The sequence below is a fragment of the Camelus bactrianus genome, chromosome 6 (genome assembly GCF_048773025.1).
Source record: "Camelus bactrianus isolate YW-2024 breed Bactrian camel chromosome 6, ASM4877302v1, whole genome shotgun sequence".
Classification (NCBI taxonomy): domain Eukaryota; kingdom Metazoa; phylum Chordata; class Mammalia; order Artiodactyla; family Camelidae; genus Camelus; species Camelus bactrianus.
Genome location: NC_133544.1, coordinates 83,762,926 through 83,781,436, shown reverse-complemented (window position 1 = coordinate 83,781,436; position 18,511 = coordinate 83,762,926). Strand labels below are relative to the sequence as shown.

Sequence of the window (18,511 nt, the reverse complement as noted above, 5' to 3'; positions counted from 1 at the left end):
CAAGGAGGAAACGTGGCGAGAAGGAAGCGCCCTGGGCCGGCAGGCAGCGCTAGGCTGACTGCAGGGCACAGCATGGGCCTCGCTGGGTCTTACGATGGAAAGGACTGTTCCTGAAATGCCTTCCCGAGAGCGTTATTACCACCTTCAGTAACTGCTGGTTAGATGGCACAACCAGACATCTCTATTATAAAATACTGAGAGAAAATGCATGAGTTCTTCCATGCCATAGAGGAAATAGGGACAATAGACCTAGTCCTGTTTTCCCTGAGAAAGGGTCTCGGAAACACGGTAGCATCCAATGAGTGTTGTAACTTTCGTGACAGGGAAATATGTTGTCGTGTTGAATTGATGTAAATCGTCAGCCTCCCTTCTCTGGGTTTTCAGAATGACATTCCAAACAAATTTGAGATGAAACTTCGCCGCACAACTGTCCTTGAAGACTCTTACAGGAGAATCATGGGAGTCAAGAGGGCAGACTTCCTCAAGGCTAGGTTGTGGATCGAGTTCGATGGTGAAAAGGGACTGGATTACGGAGGAGTCGCCAGAGAATGGTTCTTTCTGATTTCGAAGGAAATGTTTAACCCTTACTATGGGTTGTTTGAATATTCTGCTACGTAAGTACCTTTACAACGACTATATTTTAGAAGAAAGATCGTGCTTCTGAAAGTAACCAAGTTATAGGAGGCAAGGAAAACATACGACACACTGTGCAGGAAAGGGAGACTGTAACTAATGTTTCAGAAATAACTTCTTTAAATTGTGATAAAATATACATAAATTTTTACATTATAATCATTTCAAGTGTATCGTTCAGCAGCATTAAGGACATTGACATTGGTGTGCAGCCATCACCATCATCTCTGCCGGAGCTTTTTCATCTTCCCAGACTGAAACTCTGTACTCATTAAACACTGTCTCCCCTAGTCCCTGGCAACCACCATCCTACTTTCTGTCTCTATGAATTTGACTTCTCTAGTACTTCATATAGGTAGGGTCGTATAGTATTTGTCCTTTTGTAACTGACTTATTTCATTAGCATAATGTCCTCAAGGTTTATCCATGTCGTAGCATGTGTCAGAATTTCCTTTTGAAGGCTGAATAGTACCCCATTATGTGTATGTACCACATTTTGTTTATCCATTCATCTTTCAATAACATTTAAGTTGTTTCCACCTTTTGACATAAATGACTTTTCAAAACCATGAAATCCAGTGGTCTAATATGGTTCTGGGAGAGGTGAACAGCTCTAACAAGAGGGAGATGATGTGTAATCATTTGTCATGTTAAAATTTTTGTATGCGCTATAGAAAGGAGTGTTTAAATGTAGTTATCTTTACAGGGACAATTACACCCTGCAGATAAATCCCAACTCTGGGTTGTGTAATGAAGACCACCTCTCTTACTTCAAGTTTATTGGCCGGGTAGCTGGGATGGCAGTGTATCACGGCAAACTGTTGGATGGTTAGTATTAAGCATAAAACTTTTTTAAAAATATGTAGTTATCTGATTTCTTTCACTTGGTAATCACTTTAAATGTGTTTGATTTTTTTTTTTTTGCAAGGTTTTTTCATCCGCCCATTTTACAAGATGATGCTGCACAAGCCAATAACACTTCATGACATGGAATCAGTGGTACGTCTTTTTCACTTGAAACACAGAGAATTTGTAATTTGACAGCCCACTGAACATTTTAAAGAGTTACCTTTTAATGATGAAGAAATCAATGTGTTATAGTGTTCCAAAATACAAGTGAACATGTTTCCTAACATTTTATTATGAAAATTTTCTAACATGTAATGCAATTGAAAAAAATTTACAGTGGACACGTGTGTCTCCACCACCCAGATTCCACAATTGGCTTTTTATCTAGACTTACTTCGTGACATACTTGTCCCCGAGTCTACCCCCGTCCATCAATCATCTTATTTTTCTGATGCATTTCAAAGAAAGTTGCATTTATACTCATATCCTCACTAGTCATTCACACCTTTTTATAATACTTGTGTGTGTGCATGTGTGAAAAAGATGTCCAAGTGACCTTTTCATCTTTTGCCCAATTATTCAGACCCTCAGCATATTTTGTTGGCAAATTCAGGCATCTTCTTTCTGTATACAAATTTTAAATATGCAATTTTCCACATCTAGGATAGTGAGTATTACAATTCACTAAGATGGATTCTTGAAAATGATCCAACAGAACTGGACCTCAGGTTTGTCATAGATGAAGAACTCTTTGGACAGGTTTGTGTATTTTGATTAATTATGGGGGAGGGTAGGGCTCAGGGGTAGAGCTCATGCTTAGGATGCATGAGGTCCTGCGTTCAATCCCTAGTGTCTCTATTAACAAAATTTTTTTTTTGATTAATTAAAATGGTACAGGTGGGAGGATATAGCTCAAGTGGTGGAGTATTCGCTTAGCATGCATGAGGTTCTGGGTTCAATCCCCAGTACCTCCGCTAAAAATAAATAAGTAAACCTAATTACCTTTCCCTCCCCCCACAAAATCAATCAATCAATCAATAAATGGTACATAAATTGTGAAACTTTACAACCTAAATTTAATAACTTAAGGGAAATGTTATAATGTAAGTTTAGATGATAAATGATGGATATACTCAGCCCGTTTCTATGCTCTATTTTTAAATTTATTTCCGGTAACAAAAGCTGTCTCCCAGCAAGAATTTCTGCTTTCTTTGACATTTGAGTCATTCTGTATTTATTTTCGTAAAACTAATATTTTAAGTTTTCTTAGCTTTTGAATGGATTTAATTTAAAACACCACGTGTCTAGTATAACTATAATATGTATACTTGATTTTACTTTTTTCACTAAAATAACATATCCAGGTATCATGCTTAATTTTAGACACATCAACATGAGTTGAAAAATGGTGGATCAGAAATAGTTGTCACCAATAAGAACAAAAAGGAATATATTTAGTAAGTATTTTACCGTATTTATTAAATATTACAAATAATTTTGTATTTCTTTCACGTTCTTTCTCTTCCCCCAGAGTCAGCCTCAATGTTCTTTTTCTCTTTCTATAACAATGCCATATTACTTAACCACATTCAGTTTTCCCTTGGGCTAAGCTAGTCTTTATTTGTTGTTTCTAACCAGAAAACATGCACCTTAACATTTTTTCTTGGTTCCTGTGAAAAAGATGAACTGTTTTGTTTCTTTTAGTCTTGTTATACAATGGCGATTTGTAAACCGAATCCAGAAGCAAATGGCTGCTTTTAAAGAGGTATTCATTTTCTGTTGTTTGCTTTTTAATTTTGAAGTGTACAGTCCATAAGTTTTAAATATTGGGCCTTATATCAGAGAAGAAGTAGTATATGACTCACTTTTTAAAACTGTATTTAATTATATTTTATATTAACAGAACATTAAATGAATAGATTTTCAGTTAAAACATAACCATCCAAGAAGTCCGTGCAGTAAACGTCAACGGTCCCCTTTAACGTCTGTCATGTCCGCTCACCTTCTTCCAGCCCCGCTCCCCTCACCTTAAGTAACCTTGGATGAGCAAAGGCGCAAGACTGCCAGAGGGATGGCAGAATATACCACTTGTTTCCTTTCCTAAATGGGATCACAGTGTACATCTTGGTTTGTGACTCACTTTCCTCTCTTATCAAATATTTATTGGACATCTTTACAGGTCAAGGTATATAGCGACCTTTCCCCGTGACTGCATTTTATGCACACTATAAATTCACAAGTTGTTTCAGCTTCCCAGTCGATGGTCATTGAGGCTGTTGTCAGGGCACTCATTTCTTAAGCTAACTGTAAGTTAAATGCTGATCCCGCAATTTTCCATTTACTCAGTATTGAGCACTGACTCTGTGGCTGGTGCCATGCAAGGCAAAAAGACATAGGTCTGCTGTCAAGGAGCAGAAAATCTGAAGGGTGGGACGGACAGAGGGAAGCCTGAGTGCCAGGTGAGCGGAGAGAAACCAGAGCAGGGAGATGGAGGCAGGGGTGAGGGAGGGCTCGAGGGATGAGCCAGCCACAGAGAAGAGGGAAATGCACGCGTGAAGAGCAGAGGGAGCAGCACATGTGAAGTCTGGCAAAAGACTGTGCCCACGTTAGAGAAAATACAAGCAATTTTGTATGCTGGGGAAGAGGGTGCAGGAGGTCAAACCAAGCGTGGAGAGCGGAGTGGAACCAGATGATGAAGGACCTGTTGGTTTAGAGTCATCTCTGAAGTCCAGTGAGGAAGGAGGGTGACGTTAAAGGCTCCTAAACAATGAAACACCAGGATTCGGTGTATGTTTTGGTCAGATCATTCTGGAAGTGGTCTGCAGTGAACTGGAGGGGGGCGAGATGGGCAGCAGAGGCTAGCTGGGAAGGTGCTGCGGTGACCCAGGCGGGGACGTGGTAAGGACGGTGGGAAGAGCTGTGTGTGCATTTGAATGGCCCTCGGGAAGGGAGATCTGTAGTTTAGGGTGACTTAAAGGATAGAGATCCAGTGTGGCAGTGTGGATCTGGGAGTGACCTGCATGGACTAGACATGATGGAAACTTTGAAAGAATGGTAAGAACAGTGAAAGTGGATAGCCACACGTGGGATGTAGGAACACCGACATTTAAAGAAGGGATGGGAGAAAAGGAGACATCAAAGGAAATGAGCAAAGCCAGACAGAGACATAAGAGAAAAACCATCAACAGCAGACAGAGTTTCCAGGACGAAGGCGTTATCAACAATATCACAGTGCAGAGAAGGCAGATAAGACTGGGAACCAGAGAACGTTTATCAGGTGTGGCCGCAGAGCTGTCTTTGGCCTTCTCCAGGACACTTCAGGGCAGCGCTGACAGAGAGCTCAGACTGCAGGGGTTGAGGGGTGGATGGAGGGGAGCACGTGGGTTTAGTGACACGCAGTAACACTGTCCAGAGCGAGGCCGTCAGCAGAAGAAAGGGACTTGCTTTGTTGTTGTTTTTAAGGTAAATGCAGCTTGAACAAATTTAGATTCATAGAAGGTGAGCTAATACGGGTTGGTGAGAGGACATCCTTGAGGAGGCAGGTGAAGCACAGAGAGGAAGTGGTCCCTCTCTGCACTGCGGTGGGGAGGGGCCCCGCTCGAGGTCGGTGCTGCGTGTTACATGGGGAGGCAGACGACGGTTGAGGGAATTCTATCTCGCAGAATCGCCTCTACTTTCTCTGCCAAATAGGAATTATCTACTGTAAAGAAGGAATGCCCTAGAGGAGAAGGAGGCTTGAAAAGTGTGGGGAAGTTTTAAAATAGCCACTTTGAGGAAGCAGTGAGAGAACAGACGTATATACTTTTTTTGCCAATATTGAAGCATCAGTTAAGCATCCAGGAGTGGTAGGAATCGTGTGGGTGTGGGATGCCTCCAGATGCTGAGTGTGGGATTGTCCACTGACCCTGCTAACCAGGCTTTTAAATATATTCTTTCTACTAGGGGTTTTTTGAACTGATCCCACAGGATCTCATCAAAATTTTCGATGAAAATGAACTAGAGGTAAGAAATACTGTTCTTATGTTAAAAGCGGACTTTTGCACCCATTATTTTTCTTGTCTACAATTTGACATTTCTTATCACGTAGCTTCTGATGTGCGGCTTGGGAGATGTCGATGTAAATGACTGGCGAGAACACACAAAGTACAAAAACGGCTACAGCGTAAATCATCAGGTCATCCAGTGGTTTTGGAAGGTGATGGAAAGCTTCTGTTTTCGTAAATTACTTTTTGATAGACTTAATCATGTTTAACTGTTCTAGGGGATCACGTATAGAGAAGACAAAAATAGGGAGAGCCCAGCAAAATCATCTTTGACTTTGTGCAGTATACATTTATCTTCTGGGTATGGTCCCAACCTCCATACATATTTATTAGAAAAGTAAGTTTCAGAATGTAGTAAGTGGCCGTGACAGCTGAGCTGGCACTAAGTTCCTTACTGAAGTAGAGATTCTTCAAGGCAGCCTGAAACAACCCGCATGCATTCTCTGGGACTCCTGCATGGCCCCTTTGAATGTGATTTTCTGTTTTACAGAGAAATGTGTGTGCCACTCAGTCATATCAGCAAATATGATTTTTCAAAAGCCACGAGCCACATCGAGAGGAAATTTTATCACTTTATTAGGCTAATAATCCCATGCTGAAGAGTTATCAGAGAGCCTCAGAACTGAAGGTTCAGGAACGTTGTAAATGACCAAGAAGCACAGTTGGAGCTAAAAGAAACATGCAGGTTCTTTATAAGTGATCATGAATGCTCAGCTGAATTCTGATGGCGTATTTTTTAGGGTAGTTTAGTTACCATTTTTTTCCCAGTGATGTTCCTAAATGCTACTTTTCTCTTCCACAGGCCGTCTTAATGATGGATTCAGAGAAGCGGATAAGATTACTTCAGTTTGTCACGGGCACATCTCGTGTGCCGATGAATGGATTTGCCGAACTGTATGGTAAGGATTCTCTACAGAGTGTCCAGAAATGGAGCTTGTGCCAGCTGGCGTTTTCATGGGCAACTCATCTTCAAGCTTCTATCATTTATATAGACGTTTGGCTTAATAAAAAAGAAAAAAAAGGTTTTTGAATGACATAATTAGATACACTGAAGTAGGCCAAGACCGGAAACATGAAATGACTCGAGTTACTTTCCATTCTTGAATTTTAAATTTGATTTCCACTCTGCATTCCAGTACAGAACAAGCGTTGTCTGGAGGAGGAGGATGTCGTGCGGCATGTAGAGTTGTTCCACAGGGTGTTCATAAGTAGACAACCAAAAACAGGGAATATCGTGGTAGGATACATTTGGGGGAAATGATAGACTAAACATTAAGTTCAGTCGGTTTCTTTGGGCCTTTTTCAGTGTTGGAAATTGCTTTTATTAAAAAAAAAAAGCTTTCCCATGGAATCTGTGTATGTGTGTGTGTGTGTGTATGTGTGTGTGTGTGTGTGTGTGTGTGTGTGATGGGGGCGCTGCTAATTAGAGGGTGGAGAATCTAATCAGGCCTTGTGAGAAATGGCAGGACTGGGGTTAGACTGCTTGTATCTCTCAATATTCAGAATAGCTACCATCAATGCAGTTTTCTATAAAGTGAAATTAATGGTATCCTAGCAACCTGTTTTTTGATTGTAAGGCTTGAGGTGTGTTTTGTTAACAACAACAACAAAAAAGAAAAACCGCAGCAGTACTGTTTCTGAGGTGGATCACAGCAACTTCTGAAAACAGTTAACATTCTGTTTATTAGAATGACATTTACTTGCTTTTAAAGATACCAAGAACAGAGCCTTCAGAGAAGGGACAGCCAAGATCAGAGCCCTGCCATCTCCTCCTTGGCCAACCCGGTCTCCTTGATAAGCCTCATTTACATCTGTTTGCAGCACCCATCAAACCGCCGCCACCTCCCCACCCAGAGCAGCCACTCCCTGGGAGGAGGATGAGCCAGGAGCTTTGCCGCTCACCAGGGCGCCCATTCCCTGCCTAACTGAATTTCTTAGCATTTGTCTTTCCGGTGGTTTCACCTCGCTTCCCTTCCTGTCTCTTCTCCTGGACTTTAACCAGTTAGAGAGAAAATCAAGGCAGGACAAACACCTCTTCCATCTCTAGCCCCACGGCCCCCTCGGATGCAGCCCAGGCCTCCAGCCAGCCACTGATTTCATGCATTTTTTTGAAATTTGGGGGAGATTTCCCACACACAAATCCAAAGTTATTAGTCTTCGAATATAAATTCAAATTCTTAGGGATTTACAAAAGAAGTAGAAATAACTTCAGAATGTTGATCTTACAGCACAGTGTTGTCTAGCCAGTAAAAAGTATGTTAAGTTGATACTGACTGACTTACAGGGAGTTTTCCAGATGGATTGTTTAGGTGCAAGAACCAGAAAGCAGGGAAATATATATGATTCCATGTTATGGAAAACACAGTGACAATAGTACTGAAACTTCACCTGCGAACATAATTGTGATGGGTGATGTGTGAAAAGCAATGCTTTTTGAGAAAACAGTAATATGGAAAATATTAAGCCTCCTTAGTGCTGCTTCTGACAGTCACACTCATACACACATACTTGGATACGATTAAAAGACGTGGAGAAAAGTACAGAAGGTGCCTCGTCGGGTTGTCAGCACTGCTGACCTGGGTGGTTGGAGGATGCTGAGAACTGGAGAAGGAATAGCTAAGGGAAGACTCCAGTTAAAGAAGAGAGCTTCTAAGAGCGGCCATAATAAGAGAAAAACGTACCGTGTATATTATAACATGGTCACGTGCACATAAGATTCTGTATATGTGCACACATACCTAAAGATGTTTGATGGGATGTTTACTCAGATTTAATAGTAGAATTTCAGGTGATTTTTTACCTCTTTCACTAATTTTTTCCCTATAGTTTTAATCTTTTGCACTGAGATTAGATAATAAGAAAAAATTAAAGCTGTTTGCAGTGGTAGTCAAAAAAGCAAGAAAGTGCTCATTTTCTGTGTGCCTATGACGGAGGCGATACCAGGAATGCAGGGCCGGGAAACAGCGCGGTCAGACACGCCCCCCCCCGCCCCCCGCAGAGTGATACAGGCTCGCGGATGGGCTGATGGAAGAAGGGTCCTCATTTCACGGCTGGACGGGGAAGTTGTCTGGCCCAGGGCAGCATCAGTTCTTTCAAGTGTAAAGAAACTAGATGAGTTCTCTGTGTGTTTAAGTTCTCCTCCATTAGCCAAGGTGAGCTGTGAAATGCCCAGGAATTCCCATAAAGAGTAAATGAAACCAAAGCAACTCCTCTTCCTTACAGGCTCAAACGGACCACAGTCGTTTACTGTCGAACAGTGGGGCACCCCCGAGAAGCTGCCAAGAGCTCATACGTGGTAAGCAGCTTCTTCAACCCTAGGGAACAAGTCCTCAAAGGGAGAAGGTCCTCCAGCAGCTGGCCTAGGTCCAGAAGGTCTCGTTCCCTCTGTGCTGGGTCGGTGGCAGCTGTGGAGGAAGGGGCAGATGAGGAGGAGGAGGGGGAGGCGGCGCCACCAACCCAGGAACAGGTGTTTCTTTACCAGGCAGGCCTGGACCTGAAGTCCAAGAAGCTGAACATTGGAGAGGCCCAGCTAAATTGCTGACCACCTGTTGCCCCCATCCCATGAATGATGGGCCATCCCAAGAGGGGCTAAAACATTCCCTTTTGGAGGTTCAAATGAAGGGAAGCCAGACATTTGGAGGTCAGGGTGGAGGCGAGAGGACACCACCAAGAAGTCATGGGGAGAGTCCACGCCTCGAGTCCAGTCCTAGAGCTTCCTTGTCCCTGGGGAGAGCACGTCTTTGGTGCCGTGGGAGCATGCCGTCATGAATAGCTGCATCGCTGTGTGTGCCGTGGCAACGGACCTTGTCAGGGACCATCCTAACCAGCCCCTCTCGGTTTTTTTCAGCTTTAATCGCTTGGACTTGCCACCCTATGAATCATTTGAAGAATTATGGGATAAGCTACAGATGGCCATAGAGAACACTCAGGGTTTTGATGGCGTTGATTAGATTACAAGTAACCATTGATGGTGTTTTACTGCCACTTTTTTCTAAGCAAATTCTTAAAATTTTCCAGGGAACGACTAACCCTTGGCTGCTGATTCTCCCCAAATATTGGAGAAAATCATATCAAAGCGTTAGAAGAAGTAGTGTGACAACTTTGCCATTGTTTCATTCACGTAAATAACGCGTTGCATTTACACAGCTGTTTGGTTCTAACTTGAGTTCACGCCCTAGGATGTGTGCCTGACATCGTGAGTTTTGTCCTTGGCATTTACCTCTTTCCCAGTATTTTCCAGGCAGTTCTTAAACTACTGAAATTGTAACTGTGAAATATTCGTGGTAAGTGTCATGTGTGAAAAGTGTGATGCCTTTTGAGAAGGAAAACTGAAATTGGGGGGAAAAGAACTTTAATACTGAGTACACTACAGAACATTCAGTGCTGCCTGCGGCTAGTTGTTATTTTGTAGACCTGCCTACTGCACCTTACTGCCCAGATTTTTGGAATAATCTTGGAAAGTGTGTTACCTGCATTTTTAGTCAACTGACTCACTTGCAAAAAAAAAAAAACTGTTTACTTCTTCGTTTTAAAAGTATTCAGCTTTTGTTAATATGCGGTTCTACTAAACAAGGTGGTTCATAAGACATGTGAAGCAAAGTCAGATTTGCAAAGGGTGAAAGGTGTTCACGCCGCCCTCTTGCCTGTATATCCTTATGGCTCGTGGACAGAGTCATACTCTTTCCTGTTGTAGTTAAAAGAATTCCTTCTTCAAACTAAAGCTCGACGAAGCAGTATTCCTAAGTATGCCTTGAAGAACTAAGTTAAATGTATAGTCCTTGCCTTTACTAGTCATTCTTTACACTTGCACAATTACGTAGTAAATGTATGTTTACAGGGTTTATTATGTTTACAGATTAAGCTAATTTCTGTAGTTGCATTTTTATGTTTTTAGTGTTCCACTTCAGTCCAAAAAAAAAAAAACCCAAATAATTTGTTAAAAATAACCAAAGAATAGTTATGATGCGTAATTTGTATTAAATTTATTACCATATTTCTTATGCTTTTTAAAAATACTGTTTACTATGAAAATGAAGTTTTGCTATGAATCCAAAACTCTTTAGGCCAAATACTACAAACAGACTCCTGCTTTAAGTAGACTGAAGGACGTAAAAATCCTGTGCATGCATTCAGCCAGCATTTCCTGAATGCTGTGCTCTGTGCACAGCTCTGTGCTGGGCCCTGGGATGAGAGTCATCAGTTTTAAAAGAAATCTAGCTGAGTCCTCATCCTCAAGGAACTGAGAGACGTGTAAAGGAAATTTCAGACAATCAAAAGTAGGAGTGAGCGGAATAAGGCAAAAGGGAAAGTGTTCTAGTGCACTTGCAAAGATAAAGTGTGCCAAGACTGTATTTATACGTTTTATACCTTTATTGGAATGATTATATAGAAGATGCTCTTGCAAAAAGTTAAAGCTATTTCTCAATATGGTATCTTGGTGATTTAGGAATAATTGTAAATATATGTTATGAGTCTTCTTTTATATTTACATATACACACACTCTGAGAGTTATGAAAAGTGCATCTGGCTGTTGGTTAAAGTTTGCCAGAGTCTAACACAATGGGTACCTTTCTGCACCTGGTAGAGATCTCACATGTGACAGCAGCAAAACCACTTTCCAAACACCACATCTACAGCTCGGCTTAGGGACGGTAGTTCACAGATCAGTGCACTCTGTGTCTTACCTTCACCCATGCTAACCAGCATGCAGGGAAGGCCTCCAGGTGCAGCGCTGATTTTATCACTTACCAAATGTTTAAAATGAAGCCACATACTCAGCCTCACTGGGCTCTTAATTTTTCATCTAAAGAAAATAATCATGCCGGCTCTCATAGTCATGTAAGATTGTTGTATGTTCCAGAGATGCTTTGTACAACATCGTACAGTCAGAAGATGCTTTGTGCTGACCATCAGCACAAAGATTTTGTCAGATCAGCTGTGAACAGGAACCACCCTCCTGAAGAAGAATCTCTTTGTTTAAAGATAAAATGACTGCTGACAGACAAGGAAGCAGGCCCATCTCTGATGTTGAATGCATACAGATACGCGTGTACATGTGTTTGTCTCTTCGTGGGTCTTACCATCAGAATTCATTTTCTCCTTCCTCATGAGCAAAGTAATATTAACATGGGCCAATGCATTTTGGAATGTTCTCATTATGTAGAACTGAACGTGAAAACTAGTTTTGTTAAAACAGGATTTTACCACATGATTGTTTAAATATCACTTCTGTGAAATATAGCAGATATCAGAGCTTAAGAAAATAGAAAGCTTGCTTTTCACCTGACTCATTGGATGATTCTGTGGCTCAGAAGGTGTTAACAAGGTATAATGAGACCAGATACTCCCACAGCCTCCAGCCACAGAGCATCATCCCCTTTGTCTCCCAAGTGTGCACCAGTGGTCCAGAAGGAACCTGTATCAAGCAATGCAGCCCCTCATCCCAGATAGAAAAGTATCTCGAATGCATTCTACAGCTGGAGAATGAATAGAGTCATTTTCATAAAGGATGTCATATTTTTTTAGAAACTATAAGCACATAATTTTAACCTATATTTTCTCTGTAATCAGATTTTAACAGACATAAAATTGTATTACAAATGCATTTCATCCTAATATAAATGGTATTTGTTTTCATTTTTTATTTATAATGCTGAAATTATTCCAGATAATTATCAAGGCAAACAATTCGTTTTCATTACAAGCCACTCGACATTGTATTTTTAAATCTCTTATGGGAAAAATATATGAAGATTAATGTGTCAAAATTTATTGCATACTTTAAAATATAAAATCATTTTTTAAAAATCTTGATGCCACAAATAAAATTCTATTCTAGTAAAAACAAAAATGGGGATTCATTTTCAGATAGAAACGTTTCCAAGCCAGTATCCTGGGTTGATATCTCCTGATCTCATTCTTGGCAGCAACACATGAAGTTCTCAAGACAACCTTGAATTTCCGGCAGGTGACAGGGTGAGATTATAAACTCTAAACCACAGATCATCTCCACTTTATAAACAGGTCATGTTCCCAAGATCTGGTTATTAGTGAAATATCCAGAAGACTATCTAATGATAATCAAGTTACAAATGGACTGAATTTCAGACTTACTATTGTTGATTCAAGAGGCCAGCCCTGTAACCCATTTATAACATTGTTTCTGTAAGAAAAGTTTTCCAAGTGTTAATTCAGAACTAAGCATCTTTTTGTCCTTCCTCTGGGCACCTGGAAGTTTCCCAGTTAGAAAGGAACCCGTCACCACCCCACCCCCCAGTCAGCCTTGGGAAGGTGCATTCCAGCCCTGTTTCTGCTGAAATCCAGAGCATGTGGCTTTAATCTCTGGGGCCCAGACCACTGCCCTCCCTGCTTCCACCCCTCCAGTGCTCACTAGCTCAGGCTGTAGCTCACCCACACCATGTCTCCCCATACAGGAAGTCCTCACTTTGCCGTCCATCAGGGCAGATACATCCCTTTCAGAAAGGATATTAAACTAAGTGTTAGAATCTCAGGACCTCCCTCTGAAAAGTGGGCTTCAGTAGATTTGTGTGTATTTTTCTCGAGCATGAAAGATTATGGCTAAATTAGCTGCCTGTTTCAATTCTGCCGGTCTCTTCGCCTGCGATCCATCCTATGCAGGCTCTCCATCCCACACCAGTGTTTCCTTTCTAGTATACAAATCTGATCAGGCTACTCCATGCCAAAGGCCCTCTGAAAGCTCCCCTGAGCCAGAAGCAAGAAGTCCAAACCCGTTAGCGTAAAATGCTGTCTGTCCCCAGGTGAATGTATGAGTTCCATCTTCTATCGTTCCCCACTTAGGCACCCTGCCTTCCACCCAAACCCAGCCTCCCTCCAGCCCCTAAGCAATGAAAACTTCTCTGCACCAGCTCATGTCCACTCGCAAAAATCACTCCTCCTTTTGGGCCAGTGGGAGGGTGCCGTGGCCTGGGCATTTGGTATTCGGTAGCATGAATGGTATTGCAGTGCTATGCGTGGTTTACTTAACCCTCTGCTACAAACTTGGGCAGCTGGAGGACAGACTTCTTTGTATACACTTGTTAATATGTTCATTTCCTAAAATAAATATTTGCTGAATATGACGATCTGATGAACATTGCTCGTATATTGCCCCAGTGTGCATGTGCTGGGTACCAACAACATCCCTGGCCCCATGTAATAATATTCAGGAAGCTCTGTGTTTAGGGAGATGATGGGAACTACAGAAATCTATGTGCAGAGAGGGAGCTCGACTGAGATCCGGCAGAGCTCCAGGGTCTGCAGTAAACACTTTACGTGGATCCCATTTAATCTTCATAAAAACTCAGTGAGGCAGTTTTTATAGGCTCAGGAAAGACAAGTAATTCACCTGAGGCCACACAGCGCATAACACCCAGTGGATTATGAACCACAACAAAAAAGAAAAACTATAGAGTCCAACCAGCCAATGACCAAGGTGTATTTGTTTTTTCATTTTTATTTTTATTTTTTAAATTGAAGTATAGTCAGTTTACAATATTGTGTTAATTTATGGTGCACAGCATAGTGATTCACATTGTTTTTCATTTTAGGCTATTACAAGGTATTGAATATAGTTCCCTGTGCTATACAGTAGGACCTTGCTGTTTATCTATTTTATATATAGTAGTGTGTATCTGCAAGTCCCAAACTCCCAATAGCAGTTCAGATCAACACCCATTTCTTATCTTACAGTTCAGCTGGTCAGAAGTCCACATGGGCTCAACTGGCTTCTCTGCTTAGAGTCTCACAAAGTCAAAGTCAAGGTGTCAACCAGCCGAACTCCTACCTGCTTCCATGATCCTTCAGGTTGTTGACAGAAACCAGTTCCTTCTGGCTGTAGGTCTGAAGTCCCCATTTTCTTGCTGGCTGTCATCTGGGGACCAGTCTAAACTTCGAGATGCCATACACATTTCTCATCACTTGGCCCCTCCGTCTTCAAGCCAGCAATGGTGTGGAGTCCTCTTCATGATTAGAATCTCCCTGATGTCACCATTTACCATCCTATTCTGCCACGAGGTGGGGAAAAGTTCTGTACTTTGCAAGGCTCACTGGACTAGATTAGGCCAACCTGGACTATGTCCCTTTCTGAAGGTTGCCGGTGCCACAGGTATAACACAGTCACGGGAGTGAGATCTTCCCACATTCAGGGGCTACAGGGATTGGGAGCTTGAGCTCTTGGGAGCCATTCCTAGAAATTCTGCCTCCCACACAATGTAAAAGTAAAGGACACCAAAGGATTATGGAGATTCGGCTTGAAAAACACCTAAATATATCTAACCGTGTAGTTTGAGTTCAGTTTTTGATTCTCTGCCAATGAAAGGCCAGATAAACTAATGCTACTATCAGCCGGTAGGATTCAACTTCAACCGCTGTAAACTCACAAATCGCCACTCCAGTGTGTGTTTTACTCAGTGGCACCAAGGTTGAATTGGCCTGAGATTAGATTCAGCTCATCCTTAGAAGATTCTTTATTATATAAAGAGAAATAAAGAGGTCATCACTGCTCTTTTTCTTTGTTCAAAGGATTGGTATTCCTTCCAATGAAATTACGTTCAGGATAATGACGTGGGTGCAAATCAGAGCAGAGCCGAAAGCTAAGAAAGCCGTTCACAGCCCAGAATTGCATGTCAATTGCTCTCAGTCTGCAGATAGAAGGGGAAGGAGGGGGGCCTCCAGATGCCCTGTGACAGAAAGGCCCTGGGCAATCACACAACTCTGGGGCACAGTGTTCTCCTTGGGAAGCTAACCAGAGATTAAAGCCAAAACTACACGCCCTTGGGGATGCTCAATTCATCATTCAGATTCCAATTTTTTAAGTTCTTTTATGAAAAATAATCAGTTATTATCCAGGCAAACCCCATGCCTTCCTGGGAGTTGTTTTCTTCTAACACATGTATCTTACAAGTGAAAACCTCATGCATGTGCTCTCCAATTAGTAAGAGAGAATGAGCACCGTGAGCTAAGGATAATCTTGGTTTAAACAGACAGGATTTTCATGGGTGCTCGACTTAAAAACACGGTCCAGATCAAGGACATGGTTCGTACTCAGTCACTGGTCATTAGCCCAAGTGTAGCATAAACTTCCAGACATGATGACAATGAAATCACTCCAGTGGGATGACCAAATTCTCAATGATTAGTAGGGAGGAACCAACCAAGTTTTGCTTTTTCAGTACTGCTATGTACTGTAATGGTGTAATGCTGGTGAATAAATAATGTTGATGGTGTGTGGTTTTAAGCTATGAGGAATTCAGGAATGTTTTATCCTTGTCTACTTCTAAAGAAGTGTGAGAAGGGAGAAAAGAAAGCTCTATTCACTCAGTCACTACTAGAACTCTGAGTTTCTGTGGTTGCCCCTGTGACTCAATTTGCATACTTTCCCCATTGCCATCTGGGGACAATGTGGATAGGAATTTGGGGTTTATCGTTAAGACATCTGATTACTCATTTAAGCATTGCCAGGGGTGGGAAAGAGGGAACACACAGCTCATACTTCAAGCCTTTGGAAAATACATGAAGACATATTTAAGACTGAGCCAAAGTCTAGTCTAGCATTGTCTGATAGAAATATAATGCAGGTGACGTGTAATTCTAAATTTTCCAGTAGCACACTTTAAAAAGGAAAAAAAACAAGTGAATTTAATAGTAATAATATATTTTGTTTCCTGAAATATATCTAAAATATTACCGTTTCAACATGTAATCAATAGAAAATTGTTAATGATATTTTCAATTATTTGGTACTAAGTCTTCAAAATGTAGCATGTGTTTTCTGGTTCCAGGACATCACAATTCAGAACCGCCACCTTTCAAATAGCCACGGGGGCGGCGCCCACCCATCGGACAGCACCGGAATCAAGGCGCCTGGGTCGTGCTCTGACACCACAAAAGGGAATGGAGAAACAGCTGAAAGTGTCTCACCTGGTGAGATGCTAAGTCAGCTTGCCTCCTCCAGGCAACGCCATGGTCTTGGAAGAAGTTCCCCCAAGTAAGAGAGCCAAGTGTGGGAAACTAAGCAGTATTCTAGATAGCCGGTCTCTGGCAATCCCAAATTTTACGTTCAGGAGCTTAAGGATGGCAGTCTGGTTGAAAGGCGAGCTGTGTTTGCACCGTGAATACACTGTCTCCACATAGATTATGTTTACTAGGGATGTCTGGAAGTGATCTACTGCAGATTGTGGGGAGGGAAGCCAAATCCCCAAGTTACGCCTGCAACCGCCTTCCTAGAGCTGTGGTCTCCCCCCACAGTGATGCCGTAGGTGCCCCATACTGAAGGTCACAGATGCTGTGGGCAGAAGCAGGCATGTGGGAATCGCTGGCAACCAGCATCCAGTGTGAAGCACTGAATCTAGACCTTGGGGATCAGCACCAGAACAGGGCAAGGGGGAAGGGGAATGGGGTGATTTATCACAAACTGCCAGAAACAAGAGGGCAGCCAGGAGACTGGACAACTGGGAGGGTAAGGCCACCGCAGAGGAAGGAACTCCACGGGGTCACAGGGGGTCACCTGGGGGAGAACCTCTGACACTGGGGCGAAGGCAGAGGCTGTGGGAGAGACAGCTGTTTGTTTTTTCTGGTGCAAGGAGAATAACACGATGCCATCGGGAAGGCTAATAGACTACAGATGGAGAACTCCTGGCTGAGCTCTCAGTCCAGCCAAAGGCTTTGAACTGGAACCAGCCCTCTAATTTGCAGCAGTGCGTGTGGCCCGTGAAAAAGAAAGAGTAGAGTCAAACAAGAGACTCACCAGAGATAATTATGAGTTACTCCCAAGCAGTGAAATAACAGAGATTATATTGGGCTGGAGAAATAGGGGTTTGATGGTGAAAGGACTTAGGTTCGATGCTAAGAAATCTGATCAGCAATGGGGAAGCTCTTCAAAAGTTACAAGCCAACAGGTGTGTGCTTTGGTATGAACTTTAGAAAGCTCCTTCTGCCTATTTGTGGGGGAGTGGGGGCAAGACTGGGCACAGGTGCTAGCGTGGAGAGCATTCCAACGACGCAAGTGAGAGATGGTAGCCACTGAACCCAGGGTTGAGACGTCGTATGGAGAGAGGTAGGGCTGTGCTGCCAACGAGGGGCAAGTAGGGCACAGACAGGAGTCTAGGCTGACCCCTATCTGACACCCAGACTGGGGCACCTGGATGGGTGCTGGTGCCGCTGCTGCAACAGGAAGGACGATGGACTTTTCACGTGGTGATATTACAGGGGAGGCTTCGGACAGGCAGCGGTGGATCTGAAGGTGGGTAGAGATTTGGAGGCTATCAGCAGATAGCTGTGAGCCCCTGAGGTGATCATATTACATGTGTGACAAACTGCAAAAGCTGATCGAAATGACCAAACATCACTGTTCATAAGTTAATTTTATTATACTTTGTATTTAATGGAGACGTTGTGATAGCGGAAGATTATAAACAATATAGTAGTGGTTTTCTAGTCAAAACCCAGCTTTTAGGTTTGCTCTCTGTTAGGGGTTCTGGGATCTGCAATTATTGCCGTCAGCTTTCTCCGCTTGGTGTTGCTGCCCCACATGCCGCGCATGCGCGCACACATCTGCGCCTGATGCGGGCTGAGGACCCGCGCTCCTGTCCCCGTGCTGGGCTGCTTCCATATGGGTCCCTGCCTGTGCCTCCCACTGCGAACCCCGTCTTCCCGGCCTCTGCCCTTGAGCTCCAGGTGAGGGCGCTCTGGCCCCCGCGTCCGGGGGTAAAGTCACGGATGGAACCGTGCTGTGACCTCCACGGGGTGGGCGGAGAAACTGAAACAGGCCTGGTGAGCCTCAGCGGGAAGAAGCAAGATGAGAACGGGCTCCGTCCGACACCTGGGGGAAGCCTGGGGGAAGCGGCAGGAGGGACGGGAGCTGAGTTAGGGACCCGGTGAGCAGGCTGGCCAGCAGGGACAGGACCACAAGCTGTGCGGTCACAAGCCGCTTCCTAGACCGAGCGCAGGTGAGACGGCAGCCCCCGCC

The 18,511-nt window shown here is 43.0% G+C and overlaps 1 protein-coding gene across 3 annotated transcripts in view; it reads left to right on the top strand.

Annotated features, from left to right (window-relative positions):
• NEDD4 (NEDD4 E3 ubiquitin protein ligase) overlaps positions 1 to 13,625 on the top strand; it is a 123,543-nt gene extending 109,918 nt beyond the window's left edge. For all 3 annotated transcript variants that reach the window (XM_074366168.1, XM_074366167.1, XM_010969471.3), the window contains 11 exons: positions 385 to 614; positions 1,340 to 1,461; positions 1,562 to 1,632; positions 2,146 to 2,241; positions 2,866 to 2,939; positions 3,187 to 3,247; positions 5,425 to 5,484; positions 5,570 to 5,677; positions 6,328 to 6,424; positions 8,748 to 8,820; positions 9,373 to 13,625. In XM_074366168.1, coding sequence (XP_074222269.1) covers positions 385 to 614; positions 1,340 to 1,461; positions 1,562 to 1,632; positions 2,146 to 2,241; positions 2,866 to 2,939; positions 3,187 to 3,247; positions 5,425 to 5,484; positions 5,570 to 5,677; positions 6,328 to 6,424; positions 8,748 to 8,820; positions 9,373 to 9,475 — 1,095 coding nt within the window. In that variant the 3' untranslated portion in view covers positions 9,476 to 13,625. The remainder of the gene's footprint in view (positions 1 to 384; positions 615 to 1,339; positions 1,462 to 1,561; positions 1,633 to 2,145; positions 2,242 to 2,865; positions 2,940 to 3,186; positions 3,248 to 5,424; positions 5,485 to 5,569; positions 5,678 to 6,327; positions 6,425 to 8,747; positions 8,821 to 9,372) is intronic.
• Positions 13,626 to 18,511: the final 4,886 nt, after the last annotated feature.